Source organism: Arvicanthis niloticus, chromosome 8, assembly GCF_011762505.2.
Source record: "Arvicanthis niloticus isolate mArvNil1 chromosome 8, mArvNil1.pat.X, whole genome shotgun sequence".
Classification (NCBI taxonomy): Eukaryota; Metazoa; Chordata; class Mammalia; order Rodentia; family Muridae; genus Arvicanthis; species Arvicanthis niloticus.
The window spans coordinates 81,809,508-81,828,141 of record NC_047665.1 but is presented as its reverse complement, the minus strand read 5'-3'; the positions used below and the strand labels follow the sequence as shown (position 1 = coordinate 81,828,141).

General features: G+C 42.6%; 1 protein-coding gene across 5 annotated transcripts; it reads right to left on the bottom strand.

Moving 5' to 3' along the window:
- Positions 1-339: 339 nt before the first annotated feature.
- On the bottom strand, positions 340-18,633 carry Acad8 (acyl-CoA dehydrogenase family member 8). 5 transcript variants are annotated; one of them, XM_034509862.2, is made up of 11 exons: positions 18,445-18,633; positions 14,747-14,847; positions 13,766-13,935; positions 13,127-13,236; positions 12,668-12,744; positions 9,024-9,161; positions 4,317-4,452; positions 4,128-4,225; positions 3,494-3,646; positions 2,737-2,842; positions 340-901 (listed from the first exon to the last, which is right to left on the bottom strand). In XM_034509862.2, exons 1-11 carry the CDS (start codon positions 18,539-18,541, stop codon positions 849-851), a joined length of 1,239 nt encoding a protein of 412 aa, XP_034365753.1. In that variant the 5' UTR covers positions 18,542-18,633; the 3' UTR covers positions 340-848. The 5 variants fall into 5 exon arrangements, with proteins under 5 accessions (XP_034365753.1, XP_076795815.1, XP_076795818.1 ...); XM_076939700.1 differs by having other exon boundaries at positions 2,737-2,839; XM_076939703.1 differs by having other exon boundaries at positions 2,737-2,839; positions 14,747-14,875; positions 18,445-18,612.
- Between the last annotated feature and the right edge of the window lies 1 nt (position 18,634).

Here is an 18,634-nt window from a genome sequence, read left to right as displayed (position 1 = left end):
AACATCAAAAGACTAATTAAATAATCATCAGTAATACTGTTTTCCCCAAAGCCCTAATCATTGAATAATACTTAAGATGTTCACCCGTGACAAATGCTTTGTTTACAAAATTATTAATAAAAGGATGTACTTTTTAAAAGACAAACTGCCTTAGGAGAAATTCCTAATTATTCCAAAACCCAATTAAATACTTAATCAAATATAAAATCTCAAATATAGTTTTAAGGCAAAAAGGAGACAGTAAAGACAGATTTTGCTTATCAAGGGACTAATGTACTTAAAAAGAGAAGGAACCCTCAGAGGAAATAAATCCCACATAAAAATCCAAATATTCCAAAATAATCTTAGCCCTTGACATTTATTTCATGGTTACAGGAGTTAAAGGTTGCACCCTAATTCACTGCTTAGCAGTAGGTTCCCAAATATTTATTTCATCATGATTTGAGTTCAGGAGTACTGTCCTGAGATAATCTAGTGCATAACAGAGACCAGAAAGGGACAGGCCTGTCCACTGCCCTTGCCTCCCTAGACTTTACCTCTACAATCAGGAAAAGCTTCATTGAAGTACCCAGACCCTAAGGACAAGAATCAACAAATGCACATAGTGTGGATCCAAGCCACAGCTTTGACTGTTTGTCTTTCCAGAATGAGGAAGGCAGTGTGCAGGTCTTCTTTTGGCATGGCTCCTCGGAGCAGCCCTTCTAGCTCGGCTAAGAACTCTGTTCTTGTCTCAGAGCCAGCTTTGCCAGCTGACAGCTCAGGGTCTCTTTAGAAGAGCTCAGCCCTTTAGTCTACTTCATAATTATAGCTGCCCATGGAGCTCTAGGTGAGGCTCTCCAGTTTGGGAGCTAGTCCTGAAGCAGGCTTCGAGAGATCAGCATTCTCATCACTTCATTGCTACCTGCAAGAGGAATAATGACAGATTCAGTAGGAACAGAGATGGATCTAAACAACTGTGATTTCTTCTGTAATTACAGAGAAATGACAGTGTAAGGAATAGTATTTACATTCATTGGCATTTTGGCTTGAGACAGGGTCTGATGTAGCCCAGGCTAGCCCAGGCTAGTAATTGAGGATAAGCTTGAACTACTGATCTTTCTTGCTTCCACCAGTGCTAGGATTACATGTATGCAACATCACACCCACCAATATTTATGCCTTAAAATTTTTTTTAAATTGTATTTATTGTGTGTGCATGTGTGTGTGTGTTGTGTGAGTGTGCCCATGCCATAGTATGCATATGAAACTCAGAAGACAACCATCATGACTGGTTTGCTCCTTCCACCATGTGGGTCTCAGGGATCAAATTCAGGCCTTCAGGCTTGGCAGTAGGTACCTCTACCCATGACCCATCTTGCTGGTTCAGTGGGATAATATTTATGTTTTCAAAACACCTCTTCTGGTGACAAAAATGGTTGTATTAAATTAAGATATAGAAAAAAATAGTATAACCCTGATTTTTAAATTGTAATTATACTTCTAAAAAGATAAGAAAAAGTCTGAAGAGATTAACAAATAAAATATTTAAAAATACATCCTGGGTGAAAAAACACAACATCTTTTACTTGTTGAATATTTTACGTATTTTTCAATAATATACATTTCTTTTGGTAATTAGAAAACTTAAGTATAAAATAAAACATTTCCCCTGAAGGAGGGAATTTGACTGCTCATTTTATTTTTAATCATGGCATTCAGTACATATAGATTACAAAGTAAAGCCCTTGAGAAACCAATCATCACATGATCTCAAAGAAAGCCACATCCAAACTTCCTTGTAAAACAGTGACATTTCCCACTCAAGAACTCTGGGAAGTCTGATTTCAGTATAAGAGACTGAGCCACATAAAGATTAGAATTCAAGTTTGGATAGAAAGCAGATTATGATTCAGACATAGGACCAGGAAGCCTCAAACTTTTCCACACCAGTGACCACAGCCTTCACTTGGCCCAGTGGAGCCGAAACTCTGAGGATGGGGCCCATAACTTGCTTTAATAAGTCCCCCAGAAGATTATAGTACCCACTCAGGTACCACATGAATCCTTTGAAGGTCTTCTGTGATCCCAATAAAATACACCTACATTGTTTCACCAAAAAAGCATACAGAGCAGCTTCTGTCCCACGCCTCCCCAGTACTGTGACAACCCTGGCTGTCTACACTAGCTGGAACAGAAGTAATATCCCTTCCAGACTCATCCACTGACTGCTGAGTGTAAGCCACATTCTGTGCCTAACAACTCAGACAATCACCTGACAGAATGTCTGGAGTTACAAAAGAAAATCACATGCTGACAATTTTACTAAACAATACACTAGCAATCCTGACCCAGATGATATTTAGACAATGTGGCCACTAAACTGTTGTTTGCAAGTTTAGGATCCTTGAGCACCAAGTCCTTTACAACAGTAGGAAACTGTCCCCAGTGTGTTTTGAACAAGGTTTCTCACATCCTAGCTTGGTTTGAGCTGTCTCTGAAATCTACAAGAAGTGGCGTGGTCTGATGCCTCAATCATGACAATAAGGCAGAGGCTCGGGGCTCCCAGCCTAGAATACATTCTAATGTAGCCACAGAGCAGTGACAAAGCAGGGCTGAGGAGAGGAAGAATGGAGAGAAAGACATGGACCTGGTGGGATCCTGAGGAACAGCCAGCACAGAAGGACTGACACAGGCTTGGAAAAGCATAAATCTTACAGCTGCTCTAAACAGAAGAGAGCAACAGCTGCCAAGTTTTACCTTCCAGGATTTGGTGGACCCTGGAGTCCCGCATATACTGTTGAACAGCATAGTCCTTCAGGTAGCCATAGCCCCCATGCATCTGCAAAGCCTGGTTGCAGATCTGCTGGGAGACAGGAGGACACAGATGTCTTTGGTCCCAGGAGACTGTGTAGTTCTTAACTTCCCCTCGACACTCCAAACCTCAGTCTGGAAGCCTACTATAAATGAATGAGAAAAAGAACAGAGCCCAGAGAGGAGCTCCAGATTCTAAGTGGTCAGACACAAAGGCAGCCCTCCTACTGAACCAGTCAATTCCTGCCAGACAATGCACAGACATTTGCTTTTCTCCTTTTTATGCTGTCCTACAACCAACCACTCTGACTGACCGACTATAGGAAGTTCAGGTACCACCTAGTGACAAGTAGAAACAATGTAGAAACAACACTGTGTGTGTGTGTGGCAAACATGGCAATTAATGCTAAATTTGGGTTAGCATCACTGGGCTGTTCTGAACCTTACAAAGATGTGCCTAGTCTAGAATACACCCCAAAGACAGAGCCTTACTGATGCATTTAATAGCATGGAAAAGGCAATGAAAACAGCAGGGAGAGCTCCCATTAAGACCTTTCACAAACTCATCTTATCCTTAAGGCCCAGTGATTCCTTCAGTGCCTCAGGAGATAAGGCTCTACAGATGAGTCATCTCCCTCAGAATCCCTAAGATAGACAGCTATTTCCTGTCTGTCTCAAGAAGGCCAGAAGACTTATCACTTACAGTAAAGCACTCCTCTGTAGCAAAGAGCTTGGCCATGGAACACAGGGCCACTGCCTCTTCCCTCTCTTCCTGCAAAGCCACTGCTGCAGTACGGATCATCAGCCGGGAGGCAACCAGCTTGGTGGCCATGTCTGCCAACTGGAATTGCAGGTACTGTAGCCATTGGCAAGGATGGAACCAAAATAGACACATGGGTTTAGGTAGACCATCTGGAGGTAATCTGGAACTACTAAGACATCTTGAGCTGGTGAGCTGCTTCAGCAGGTAGAGGCACTTATCAAACTGAGTTCCACCCACAGATGATCTATGGGTGACAGGAGAGGTCAACTCTGACCTTTACATATGCACTATGACATGCGTGTGAGAGCACACACACTCACTCACAAAGATATCTCAAATTAGGTGCCTTTTCTAAGTACTTCAGAATTCTCCTGCCACTTTTAAACAAGCCTGCTTTGCTTGCCATGGTATTACTGACTCCTGAAAAAGGCACAGGTACATGCAAAATACATATTCTGATTAAGATGGTGGCAAGTTGTTCACTGGATTTCATGTTCCTACCCCCATCAAGAATGTGGGCCCCAGGGAAGCCTTGAATAGAATACAAATGAAATGCAGACCCTAGGTAACTTACCTGGCTTTTGGCTAGAGGTGCTCCAAACTGCTTCCGGACCTTGAGGTGCTCTTGGGTAAGGATAACTGAAGCATGAGCAGCTCCCAGAGAACAGGATGCTGGTGAGCAAGAGTCAGGACTTCAGCTGAGCCTGAATGACAGTTGCTAGCCAGCCCATGCCTTCCCTCCCCAACTCCTTTCTGGCCTCACCAACATTGATTCTTCCACCATTCAGTCCTTTCATGGCAATGAGAAAGCCCTGCCCCTCGGTCCCAATCCTGTTGGCCACAGGGACAGCACAGTCTTCAAAGATCACTGCTCGGGTTGGCTGTGAGTTCCACCCCACCTGGCAAAAATCAGGGTCTTGGAGGCTGCCCTATGATTCCCCAAGCAGGGTGACCTTCCCTGTGGACAGAAGCTTGTAATGTATAGGTTCAAGCAACCTGGCACTTAGACCCATAAGAGCATAAAACAAAAGGAAAAAGTTCAGATGTACAGGTTTGTCAATACTTAGAAAGATGGTAATTTCAAGTAAGCAATGTTTTGTTTGTTTCAATATGGCCTTCGTCTATAGTCCAGGCTGACTGCAGTGTGCTCTTCTTGCCTCAGGCTCCTAATTACAGCCATGCCTGGCTAACACAGTATAACATATTAGACATATCTACTTTGTGTGCTCTTTCTATGAATACTGCTCACTTCTTGTAGGATCAGGGCCAGATCTGCCCTTATTTTCAGTGCCTCAGAGTACAACTTCCATGAGAAAGTATTTGAAAAAGTTTACTTTTAAAGGTCTGTGAACAATATGTGTACCCAAAAGGTACTATAATTAGACAAGATAAATGACATGCAGAAATTTCTCCAAGAAAACTGGATTACTAGAACATCATTAAATATGTCAGATTAAGCTTAGAGAAATATCAGAACAGTTCAAATGTAGCCTCTGACATAGAACCTAGTTATAATTTTTAACTTTGGACAAATCATTTAACTTCTTTGTGACCTTTGTTTCCTTACATGAAAGTACAACAGCTGGACTAGAAAGTTAGTGGAACCTGTTAGCAAAGCAAAGTCTCACTTTGATGTTTCATATAAAAATAGTTGAGGCCCATCAGCTCCTCATTAAGTTACTCAGAAACTCAAAGGAACTTCAGGTTCAACAAGGCAGCCCATGAAACACTGCGAACGACATATTATACTGGGGCTCCCTCCTACCTGGGAAAACACTACTTTTTACATCATTTCCTACCACGGACCCTTCTAGCCAAGCATGGTGGTACCTGCTTGCAAAACTAGCACTGGAAACATGTTGACAGGAGGATCAGGAGTTCAAGGTGAGCATTCATTACAAAGCAAGTCTGAGGTCAGCCTGGCTACAGAGATCCAGTCTGAGAAAACCAAAACCAAATAAGCTGCAACCAAATTTGCTCTCTCTCTCAAGCTTTTGTAGTCTCTGCCAAACATCTGAAACTTCCCAGTACTGCCCCATAAGCTGGCTACCTCTGCATTTCATTCTATCAAACCAAATACAGACACCAGAAAGCAAGACTGTATCTGAAAATTCTGACCTTAAGAATGTCTAATCACTTGGTCATCCTGATAAGCCCTTAGAAATAGTGATCACAGGACTTTGTTTATTGCCTTGCTTGTTCCTTGACTATTTGCATCTATTGTATTGCTAGTTCCTCAACCTAGAACTGATCTGAATACTTGCATGGAATTAAAATGGTATAAAAGAAAAAAGGAGGAAGAGAGACAGGATAGGGGGTTTATAGGGGCCGGATGGGGAAAGGGGATAACATCTGAAATGTAAATAAATAAAATATCCAATTAAAAAAAAAGAATGTCTGATCATGCTGGGTAGGGTGGTCCATGCCTTTAATCCTAGTACTAGGGAGGCAGAGGGAGGTGGAGCTCTGAGGTGGAAGTCAGTCTGATCTACAGAATGAGTTCCAGGGTAGCCACAGCTATACAGGGAAACCCTGTCTAGAAAAAAGAAAAAGTCTAATCATTAAAGAAACAAACTATAAATTGCTGCTGCATTCTCATATCTGTGAAATCTTTATTGTAAAAAGTGTATATCTTCACAGTTCAGTGGGTAAAAATACCTGTCACAAAGCAATTGGGCCTCAGTTTACATGCCTAGTCCCCAAATAGAAAGCCAGGTGTTATTTCACAAATATCTGCAACTGTTTGTGTGTGGTGTGGTGTGGTGTGTGTGTGTGTGTGTGTGCGCGCGTGCGCGTGCGTAAATGGAGGCATAAAAAAGCCCCACATTCCCAGGGCTCACTGGGCAACCACACTAGCCAACTTATATCTTCATATGTGTTAGATTCAGTAAGAGACCATATCTCAATCCAAAGGGGGGGGGGAGGAGACAGAGAGAGACAGAGAGGACATTTTGAATGTGAATGACACCCACAGATTCATATCTGAATATGGCTCAGCAGTTGGATTAAGAGATGTGCCTTGGTGGAGGAGGTGTGACAATGGAGGTTGACCCTGAAGTTCTAAAAGCCAGGTCATTCCTTGTTAGCCCTCCAGCCTGTGGACCAGAACATCATGATTGTCATGGACTCTAACCCCTCTGGAACTGTGAGCCCCAGATGAAATGCTCTCTTTTTAAGTTGTCTCGGTCATGTGTCTCCTCACAGCAAGAAAAAAGCACTAAGACAACATCGAAAGCTAATCTCCGCCTCCATATGCACATATACAAGCATGCACATGTGCCCACAGACCAGCAGTCCACTTTCTGTCCCTGTGTGGATAGAACTATTCTAATGTCTCAGGAAAGCTGTAGAGGCTGGAGAAGAGGGCAAACGACCCTCTACCTTCTGGAAGACATGCAAGCCTCAACTCTGGTGCAGCCCAGTCCTGCTCAGACCTTTTACTCCTCTGCATACTGTTCTCATTTCCAGACCTCCATTCTTCCATAGAACTAAATTGAAGAAAAGTAAATTACTATCCTGGAAAGTCAATGCAAAGTGGGAGGTTAAAAACTCTCAATAATATTGTTAAACAGGCTAACTGAAAGAATTCAGGTCCTTTCTTGCTCACTGAAGCCCCACCTATACACACATTGGGGTTTTTTTTTGTTGTTGTTGTTGTTGTTTTGGTTTGGTTATTTTGGTTTTTTTTATTTTTTATTTATTTATTTTTTGCTTCTGCAAATAGGCAAATATTTTTTGTTGTTACTGTAATTTTGGGGTGTGTGTGTGTATGTGTCACATGTAGCCCAGCAGGGCTGGTACTTGCAATCTTACTGCCCAAATTTCAGAATGTTGGATGTGTACACCACCCATGCCCAGCTGTAGAGATTTTATACAGATAAAGCTGTATGTGATTTTTAAGTCCAAACAGGGCTAGAAATGACTAAGGCTTCGGCATCCTCCCAGAAGACAGCACATTGCTTTGAATACTGAATTATCGAATAAATGGCTGTTATGCTACAAAAAAGCAGACACTAAAACCCATAACCCATTGGCAATTGTGAAGGGCCAGAAAGTACCATAAAAAACAATGTGGAAGCCCTAGGAGATTTGGAAGAACTCAGGGGTCATTTTACACCTGACTTATATCTAAAAGCCCTAATCTAAGGGCAACAACTGTTCTCCTGTTTTGATCACCTGTTCTAAAAAACCCTCAATGAGTCCTAAATTGTCAGCAATTACATTATTATATGTTTCCTATTCATGGCCTGCATGTAAGGTTTAATCCTAGGAGTATCTTATTTTTCAAAGCACTCATGGAAACACTGTCCTTTCACCTACAGACCTCCCTGTTAATGATTTTTACTTTTGTTAAGGAAGAAGTGTCCTACATACTTTTCATTCCTGAGACCTCTGACAAGCATAAGATCTTCGTATGTATCTCTTTTTGGGATAACAAATTATGGTAAAAGCTGGCTAAGAAATACAGGACAAGGACTGGGGAGATGGCTCAATGGGTAAGGTGCCTGCTTTGCATGCACAAGTACCCAAGTTCAAGCTTCAGTACCCAGCCAGATGTAGTTGGGAAGGCGGCAGGAGAATTCCTAAGACTTGCTAGTCAGCCAGTCTCATTGAAGCAAGTTCCAGGTTCAGTAGCAGATGCTGCTGGTAAGGCATGATGGCAGAAGGAGGTGGATCTCTGTGAGTTTGAGCCTTGCCTACATAGTGAGAATAGCCAGGTCTACATAGTAAGAACCTGCCTTAAAACAGTAACAATAAAATTAAAGAAGACCCTGACCAAAAACTAAGGTGAACAACTGAGGAAGTTATCCAGCATCAACTCCCCTTTGATACATGTACAGAAACACATAGCACAGACATACTAAGAGAAAAATAAACACAGGACAAAAGTAGACATGGAAAAAAATAGAATTTAAATAGGCAGCAGCTTATGAAACCAGCTGATGTACCCTTCCCCCACCATGAGCAAGCCTGAGAGACCTTGTTTACCACAAGGTCAAGTGACCGGATCTAGGTGGAGTTACCCACCTTGGCTGCCCAGAACACAGAAGCAGAACTGCCCCTGGGCTTGCCTTGAGACATCTCCTGCCGTGACCTGGAATGACTATGGATTATCCCACCCATCTGAAACCAGGAGGGGTTATGAGTTGGGTCTTCCCCTTTAAATTGAGAGCTGAACATTAAAGCTGGGGGCCTTGATCAGAGAACTTTGTCTTGGCCTCATCTCTTCTGGCCCTCCTTCCCCCTTCAATTCCCAGCCCCCCTTTCAGGTGAACCCAGTTGACTTGTGGCCACAGGCGGCTACAAGCTGGCAAATCTGTCATTTCCCCAGGAGCCTGTTTATTTAGCAATAACTTCTGCTTTGCTACATACCTGCTCATTAATCTATTCTGTGAAAAAGGGCAGGAGTTGGTCTAACAAATGGCAGAGACCCATAACTTGAGTTGCTTACAGTCGAGTAAACACTCACCTTCTTCTCCTTCTTCCCAAAGCTGAGGCCAGGGGTTCCTTTCTCAACAACTATGCAGGAGATACCTTTGGGGCCTGATCCACCAGTTCGGCACATGACCACGTAGATGTCTGACTCACCTCCCCCACTGATGAAGGCCTGTGGGTGGAAAGAGGGTATACGAGAGTCAGAAAACGCATGAGTTCCAAGTCTGGCATCTAGAAAAAACACTGGAACACTCCCAACAACAGAACAAAGGCATAATGCAGAGGGTGGGGTAACAGGCACTTGCTCAGGCAGTATTTACAGAAGAAGGGATTTAGTTGATAACAATACAAACCAGAGCACACCTCCCAGACCAAGTAAGCTGCCAACCCAGACCTCATCCACTCTGTCTGTGCACCCTCCTGATGCTTTCTCCAATCCCCCTGCCCTCCTTATTGCCATACCCCAGCCACCAACTCAGGTGGAGACTCCCTGATAGACCAGAGGCCACACCAGCCACTATAACTCCAAGTAGGCCTCCTGAAGACCTCCTTCATTTTCATTCTCTTGGTGCTCCCGCTCCAAGCAGTATCCCCAATGCTTCCTTTCTCTAACTTCAGAGGAGACTCCCTCCTTACAAGACTCAATGACTGCTAAGTCAAAACAGAAATAAAAAAGAAATTAAAGACTTCTTAGAATTCAATGAAAACGAATGCAAAATATACCCAAACTTACGGCACACAATGAAAGCATTGCTTAGAGAAAAGTTCTTATCACTTAATTACCTACATAAATTATAGGAGCTAGACAAATGGCTCAGCAGTTAAGAGCACTGGCTGCTCTACTAGAGGAACTGAGTTCAATTCCCAACACCCACATGGCAGCTCACAACCATATATAATGGGATCTGATGCCATCTTCTGGCATGCAGGTGTACTTGCAGATAGTGCATATACATAAAATAAATCTTATAAAACAAAAAGACTGGAGGATCTCATACTAGCATGCCTGAAAGTTTAGAACAAAAAGAATCCAATAAACCCAAGAGAAACAGAGAGCAGGAAATCAAACCAAGGGCTGAAATCAATAAAATAGAAACAAACAACATCAAAATAAACAATTGGTTCTTTGAGAAAAAACAAGACAGACAAATCCTTTTTCAAACTAACTAAAAGGACAAAGAAAATCCAGATTAACAAAATCAGAAACAAAAAGGGGATACAACAGACACTGAGGAAATTCAAAGACTCATTAGGCAATATTTTAAAAATCTGTACTCTACAAAACTGAAAATTTTTAACAGAAAGGGATAATTTTCTAGATAGATACTACTTACCAAAGTTAAATCAAGACCAGATAAACAATTTAAACAGATTTACACCACTTAGGAAATAGAAGCAGTCATTAAAGTCTCCCAACCACAAAAAGCCCAGGGCCAAAAGATTTTAGTGCAGAATTCTACTTGACTTTCAAAAAAGCACTAACATCAATACTCCTCAAATTATTCCACAAAATAGAAAGAATACTGCCAAATTCATTTTATGAGGTTGCAGTCACCCTGATAGCCAAACCATACAAAGATTCAACAAAGAAAAAAAATTACAGATAAATTTCCCTTATGAACATTGATGCAAAATTACTCAACAAAATACTCACAAATGGAATCCAAGAACACATCAAAAAGATCATCCACCATGATCAAGTAGGCTTCATTACAGACGCAGGGATGGCTCAGTATACAAAAATCAGTAAATGTAACCCACCATAAAAAGAAAAGAAAAACCCATATGATCATCTCACTAGATGCTGTAAAAGCCTTTGGCAAGATCCAACACCCCTTTGTGATGAAGTCTTGGAGAGGTCAGGATACAGGGGACATACCTAAACACAATAAAGGCAATATACAACAAGCCAATGGCCAACATCAAATTAAATGGACAGAAAGTCAAAGCAACTCCACTATAAAATAAGGAAGGAATAACACAAGGCTGCCTACTTTCTCTATAGCTATTCAATATAGTACTTGAAATTCCATACAAACTGATACAAATTGGAAAGGAAGAAGTCAAAGTATTCATATGTGCAGATAGTCTGATTAAAGGGTCTCTGGCCAGCTCATGCGTGGCAAGCACAGCTCAGGCAGGCCTTGACCTTCTCCCCTATTCCTTCTGCCCTGGTGAAGACAGATTACATTCTTAAAGCTAGCTACTAAGGCCTATTCCCTACTTTCTCTTGAAGCTGACTAGCAAGATCCAGTCCAGGAATAAAAGCCCTCCTTGGTTCACTTAATTAACACGCCCAATTAAAAGTAAATACTTCATCAGTGGTAGTTTGAAAAGGTATAGTCCCCACACATTCATGTCTTTGAATGCTTGGCCCATAGGAAGTGGCACTATTAGAAGGTATGGCCTTATTGGAGGAGGTGTGGCCTTGTTACATATACATAAGCAACTCTACAAATTCTACTAGAAAACTCATATAAATGATAAACACCTTCAGCAAAGTAGCTGGACAAAAGATTAACTCAAAAACAAATAAACAAAAAATTCAGCAGTCCCCCTAGATACAAATGACAAATGGGCTGAGAAAAAAAAAAATCGGAGAAAAAAAATACCCTTCACAATAGCCACAAACAATATAAACTATCTTGGGGTAACCCTAACCAAGCAAGTGAAATGCTTATATGACAAATACCTCAAGTCTGAAAAAAATGAAGAAGATAGCAGAAGATGGAAGGATCTACCCTGCTCATGGATCAGTAGAATTAACACAGTAACTATCCTACCAAAAGCAATCTACAGACTAAAAGCAATCCCCATCAAAATTACAACACATTCTTTATAGACCTTGAGGAACTGTACCTAATCTCATATAGAAAGACACAAAACCCAGGATAGCTAAAACAATCCTGAATAATGAAGAACATCTGGAGGTATCACCATCCCTGATTGCAAGTTGTACTACAGAATGACACAGCTGTTGTGGGGAGTACATGCAGAAAGCCACAGGCAGACATTAGGCAGAGCTCAGTAAACCCACTGAAGAGATGGAGGAAGGACTGTAGGAGCCATAGGGTCAAGGACACCAGGAGAACACAGGCCTACAGAATCAAATAAGCCATGCTCATAGGGGCTCACAGAGACTGAAGTGCCAATCACGAAGCTAACATAGGTCTATGTTATGTATATGCTCTGCAAATGTCATAGCTATTTAGTTTGGGGATTTTGTAGGATTCCAAAAGTAGGGGTGAGGGTGGCTCTGACTTCTCCCTGCTCTTGGGACCCTTTCCTCCTAATGAGTTCCCTCATCCAGCCTTGATAAGAGGCTTTGTACCTACTCTTTCTGCATCTTGTTATGCTGGGAGCCTGATCTTTTCTGAAGGGAAAGGAGAAGAGGATCTAGGGGACAGGGGAAACGATTCTCTGATGGAACAGAACTGGGAGGAGTGGAGGGAGGGAGGGAAGGAATGTGGTCCCAATGTTCTGTATGAGGGAATAAAAACTATATATAAGCAAGACAAAAAGCCATGCAATTATATAAAACCAGATCATAAAAGGTAAGAGTGAGAGGCCCTTCCCAATGTGAACTGTTACACAGAAGTCATAACTCAAGACTCAAGGGACCGAGGGCTGTTAGGAGGCATGTGGGAACAGCCTCCAGTTGTTAACACACGCTTTTACCTTGGAACCATTGAGGATGTAATGATCTCCTTGTCGTCTAGCTGAGGTCAGAAGAGATGCAGCATCACTCCCACTGCCTAAGACAGGGGTGAAAGGGGAACAGATGGAAGGAAGTCAGTGATGTCACAGGAGCTTGCCACAGTCCCACTTCCGAGCAGGTCTTCCTAAGAGTCCATCATGCATTGCTTTAAAACCCACACGACCAAAAATTCTTCATGCTGGGTAAAATCTGCTTGCACCAAGTAGTGTACTGCTTCTCTACCAAAGCAGCCAACGGTGGTCTGCAGCCTACAGGACCTCTAACCTAAAGGTCCTGATCCTAGGACGAGTACCCTGATTATTCCACAACCAAACTGCATTGTAAACCACATTTTGTGCCAATAGACAAGGATGCTCAGTGGCCTCACAGGTCCCACTTATCTCCTTGGTAGGTCTCACTTGCAGGGAGGACAAACGCACCTGGTTCAGTGAGGCAGTAGGAGGCAAACTTCTCCATGGTACAGAGCGGTGGGCAAAATTTGTGCCTCTGTTCCTCATTTCCAAAGCTATCAATCATCCAGGCACACATGCTGATAGGTACACCAAGAAGAAAAGCCAACGACAGAAATAAAGATAGACAAGAAAATTGAGGGGTTGGGGGTGGGGAAAGAAACAAAGGGCAAGGCAAAATGGAAGTAGGAGAGAGTGGGAAGGGGGAAGAAACAAATGAGATGACACAACTTGAAAGGAAGGGGCTGGTCTAAAAACACCCCTGGAACTTATACCAGAGGCCCAGGTTTTTCTCAAATAAGTAAATTCTAAAAATCAGAGACAAATGTATTTCCTATTTCTTTCCCAAATTATTGGAGGTCTCAGCTGTAGATTGAGGAAAACTAGAGAAGTCTGCTGGTACCAAGGTCGGCAGAACCAATTCTTTAAGTGCTACCATAGGCAACAGAACTAAATCCAACAGGCAGCAGCAGACCTACTGTGTACCAATAACAGTTTAGTGTCCCAAGTTCTATCAACCCACCATGACTCATCTTGTTCTCAGTGAGGTTTCCCTAGCAGCCTCTGTGAGCACAGCCCTTCACCATGCTCTGAGGTGTGGATGCTCACTTGTGGATGCTTATATAGGCAGTGGTGCTGGTGCAGCCTGTGGCCAAGGCTTCAAAGATGACAGAAGTATCAAGGCGAGACAATCCAGATCCACCCACATCTGTTCGTACGTAGATCCCCCCAAATCCCAGCTGTGCAGCCTTCCGCATCACATCCACAGGGAACAGCTCCTATAGAAAAGAGAGCAAAGTGGTCAGAGACCAGTCTGACAGAGTCACCAGTCTGAGACAGAGTTCCTTTAGAGAGGACAATGAAGGGATTAGGATGTCTGCACCCAGGAGGCTATAGGAATTCTCTTGGCTTCAATCCCCTTGTTACATCAATTAACAAATGTTCTCCAAAATTTTTTCTATAGAACTGCCTTAATTTTAGATATGTCTAAATATTTGTCCAATTAAGTAAGAAAAGGGGTGTCCTTTTACATCCGGGATGATTTCCAAGAAAGGAGTTATCTACTGTCCTAGTCAAGAATGAAACAGAATGACCAAAAGCAACATGGAGAGGAAAGGTTCTTTCAGTCATGCTTCCATGTAACACTACCATCAAAAGCACTGAGGGCAGAACCTCAAGAGGCCAGAGAACTGGAGGCAGGATCAGATGCAGAGGCCATGAAGGAGTGCTGCTTACTGGCTTGCTCAGTTTGCTTTCTTATAGAACCAAGAACTACCAGTCCAGAGGTGACCCACCCACAATGGGCTGGGCCCTCCCGCATAAATCACTAACTAAGAAGATGCCCTCCAGGCTTGACTACAGCTGATCTTATGGAAGCATTTTCTCATCTGAGGCTCCCTCCTCTCTAATGCTTCCAGTCTGTGTCAAGCTGACATAAAACTAACCAGCACATTTACCACCAGTCTTCACACTTGCAGTAAGAGTTGGAGGGTGGAGAGCACACACTGAGTAGTTAGGACTGTAAAGAGAGGAAGGTAAGTTACTGTATGCAGCATCTGTTGGAACATCTAGCCTCAAGAACACTCCTACCTTCTGATCCCACTCCGCCATATTGGGAGCCATTTCCCGAGCAGCAAAGTCGAAGGCCACTTTCTGAAATCCTTTCTGTTCTTCATTTAGCCCCAAGGAAGCTGTGAACAGGACCAGACATATTCAATTCTAGGATGGAAATGAGAGAAGAGTTTCACTAATAAGGAGTGCCTCAAAGCTGAGAGTGGACCTATTACAGCATTTCCTAGGAATACCCTAGACAACAGTAAGAGAATGGTGCCACCTACTATGTGTTCCACTGTTTTTGATTTTGAGATAAGGTCTCATAATCTAGTTCTGGCTGGCCTTGGATTCCTGACCATCCTGCCTCTGCTACCCTAGTGCTAGGCTAGGATCATCACTAGTTTCCCAGGTGGAGAAGGATCGTTCTAGCACTTACCCATAGTATCCTAAGATAAAACATAGCTACTCCCAGACATCTCTTCCTTGGTAAGACAGAGTTATAGCTAAATAGGTAGAGGCCTTGGGGAACACAACAGGAAGAACCAGGATGCATAAAGAGTTTGTTGGAACATCTAGCAACAAGAACACTCCTACCATCTAATCCCACTCTATCTTATTGGGAGGCATTTCTAGGAGGAGCAGGATGCATAAAGATACCAACTCATCGAACTCCATCATTATTTCTTTCAAAACATGTGATTTTATTTATTTATTTATTTAATCTCTGTGTGTGTGCACACGCCTGTGTCATATGCATGTGGAGGTCAGAGGACAAGTTTTGAGGCTGGGTTCTGTGGATTAAACTCAGGTCATCAGGCTCAGTGGCAGGTCCCATTACCTCACTAAGTAATACTGGCCCACCAGTCTTCTTTTAATTCCAAGTAGGTCAACTGGCCTTTCAAAATTGTTTATCTCTTCCTCTTCATAAATCCTTTTTTTTTTCTTTAAATGAAGGGCTGGAGATACAACCCAAAGCAAAGTGTTGCTTAGTTAAGGTCCCTGTTTAAGCTTAGCACCACAAAACAAAACCAGAAAAAAAAAGAAAAAAAAAAAAAAAACTCTCAAGTGCCATGTTTTCTGATGGGCTCTCCTAGTTTTTCTGCAAAAATCCCTTGGAAAATTCCCATCCTCTCTCTGCATACTTGGCAGGATCCACTGTCTCTACCAACACATTCACTTTACAACATCAATTGAGAAATCAATCTGTATACATTGGCTTATGGCTTACTTTCCAACCAAGGATGCAATGGAATAATATGATCATACAACTTGCGGATAACACTGATAAAAACAAAACAAAAACCCAAAACCTTTCTTATGTTAAAACAGTTAAGTCCCCAATAGGGAAGCTGAATTCTCAGAAAGCTCTGTCTTATCCACTATGATATGACTCAGTAACTGCTTCATTTCGTTGACTGAGATAAATAAAATTTAAGATAATGAACTGGCAAAGTAATTATGTTAAGTAAGATAAACAGATGGGAAATTTTTCTAGAAGCTCCCAAAAATGTACAAAGACTCCACTGCAGCAGTGTCTCCGCTGAGGAAATGGTGGGAGACTCTATCTACTTACACAACATAAGTAACCTGGTCCCATAGCGGGAAAAACAGAATTTAATTTTTACCTTCTCAAAGACCACACTCAGTAAGGGAGGTAGGACTCATTGAACTGGAGAACAAGATTGTCAGAAAGCTTAGAGTATTTTCCATACTTGTTAGGATGAAGCAGCTTTCCATAGAAACAAGGCAAACACTAAAAGCAGTCTTTAAGTGTGTGTTCAATAAACTATGCCCATTTGGCTGGGATTGGTGTTTGTGTGGTTTGCGGGGTGACCCCTGGTCACCAGTGTTGCAACGATAAATTCTGTATCCCAAGGTATAGTTGCCTCAAGAGAATTCTCTCACGTATGCCAGCTTTTGTTGTGCAAACCTTGCTCCTTAATTTAAAGCTATTGGTTGAATAACAAGGCCTATAACCTATAGCTGGGTAGAAGAGAGGTAGTCTGAGGTACCGATGAAGAAGGGGAGAGAGGGAGCCAGGAGAGAAAGGAAGAAAGTGCCATGGGATAGGTAGATTGTTAGCCTATAAACATGAGAGTTGGCCGTTGGAATAGAAGCAGCCTAGGCAAAACACGGCAAGTTATATCTTGGGGTTACTGATAGGAAAGCAAACAAAATAGCATACAGGGTCGGTACATGCACGGCTCTAGTGCTTTTAAGTTTATTATAAATATAAAGGTTTTATGTCATTTACCTGGGAATTAAATGGTCTAAGGTGGGCTAGAAACCCCCAATTAGTATTTACTACACAACTAAGCACCCCAGCCCACCCACCAGCGTGGCACAAAACTACTAGTAGAGAAGTGTCCTGAACAACTGAAAAATAACTTTTTGTTGTTGAGACAGGATCTCATGTAGTCCAGGTTGGCCTCCATCTTCCTATGTAACAGAGGCTAGATTTGGGCCCTTGATCATGACAAGTGCTGGAATTATAGGTATATGCCACCACGGCAGGTCTGGCAGGCTGTCAGTATTGGTGAAGGAATCCAAGACTTCATGAATGAAAATGCTAGGCACCCATTCAAACCGAACTGAGCTAGGTCCGCAGTTCCAACATTCTTTAAGAACAGTGAAAGAGAACTAGCTGAATACTGGTGGTGCAGCGTTTAATCCTAAACTTGAGAGGCAGCAGCAGGGTGGGGATCTCTTGAATTCAAGGTCAGCCTGGTCTACAGAGCTAGTTCCAAAACTGCCAAGGCTACACAAATAAGGCTTGTCTCACACATCTTAGCTGCCCAAGTCAAAACAACCATCTATTGGGAAAAAGACATATCGTTCATTTGTTACTGGGACAAACTCTTCCCAACTTTAGTATCAAATCATGCTACCTTGTTTACCGAGTTCTAGGGGCCTAAGTAGGGGAGGAACTCTTAAAACTGTCTCTGGTTTTCCACAAAAACCAGTCCATGCCTCAATGTACTTTATAAATCTGTTCTCACTTGTCCAAGTCATACTGCCATAAACAATGGATTCTTATTTAAAATGAAATTTAAAATTATTTTTAAAAGTGCTTCAGTAGAAAACGTGGTTCTAGTTTTTTGTTCGGTATTTTAAGTGATTGACAAATCTCCAAAACTGGCTTGGTTTGCATGGATGGCAAACACTCCCGGTTACAAGCAAGTTTTCTGCCAGGTTCCTAAACAATCAGTTTGTAATCTCAGATAGGGTTTCTCAATCACGCTTATCTTTCTTTTTCCTGAAGCAGTTTCTACAGTATGAGTGTTTTCTGGTTATAAGTTATGAAATACATATTTGTGGGCAGAACATATGGTATAACCTAGAACTTTTCATCTATATCAGCGCCCATATACTTAGTTCTCTCTACCTTGGAAATCTATTGCTGCGATTTCAACCAACCAAAGTCACAAATTCCTTCATTTCTATAAAGCATAGGCCGGGGCTGGGGACAGGCAACTGGACTGGACTGAGCGCCGGTCACAGGGACCACGGAGAGGTGGTCCCGAGAGCTGATCTAGGATTATAGAAGGGAGTTCGTGGAACAGGACTGGTCGAGGGAGAGATAAGCGGGTCCCGGACCCGCAGAGTCTGAGGATGAATTGTCTGTCAAGGGACTCGAGGACTGGACCCGAGGGCGTCAGCTTAAGTGTCAGACGCCCGGGTTCGCACAAATGCCCACCAAAGTCCCACTCTCCCCTCTCCTAGACGAGCCTTACGATCGATGCAGAAGGTGATATTCCGGTTGTCAGTGTGAGCCAGGAACTGGTGTGCGACGCGCAGACAGCCAAGGCGCCGGGAGCAGCAACGCAACATTGCCACAAAATCTTCCAGTCTCAGACCCCAGGCCTTCCAGCTCAGGCCAGAACTTGCGGTTCGCGACTCTCCCCGTGAGCCTCTGGGAATTGT

What these genes read in the sequence shown, in the direction of transcription:
- Acad8 (XM_034509862.2), bottom strand. Translation starts at nt 18,541, where the DNA reads ATGTTGCGTTGCTGCTCCCGGCGCCTTGGCTGTCTGCGCGTCGCACAC. An exon ending in CTACTGCCTCACTGAACCAG is followed by an intron (nt 12,745 to 13,126) that starts GTGCGTTTGTCC and finishes CCCCTGTCTTAG; the next exon opens with GCAGTGGGAGTGATGCTGCA. An exon ending in CACCTCTAGCCAAAAGCCAG is followed by an intron (nt 3,647 to 4,127) that starts GTAAGTTACCTA and finishes CAATGGCTACAG; the next exon opens with TACCTGCAATTCCAGTTGGC.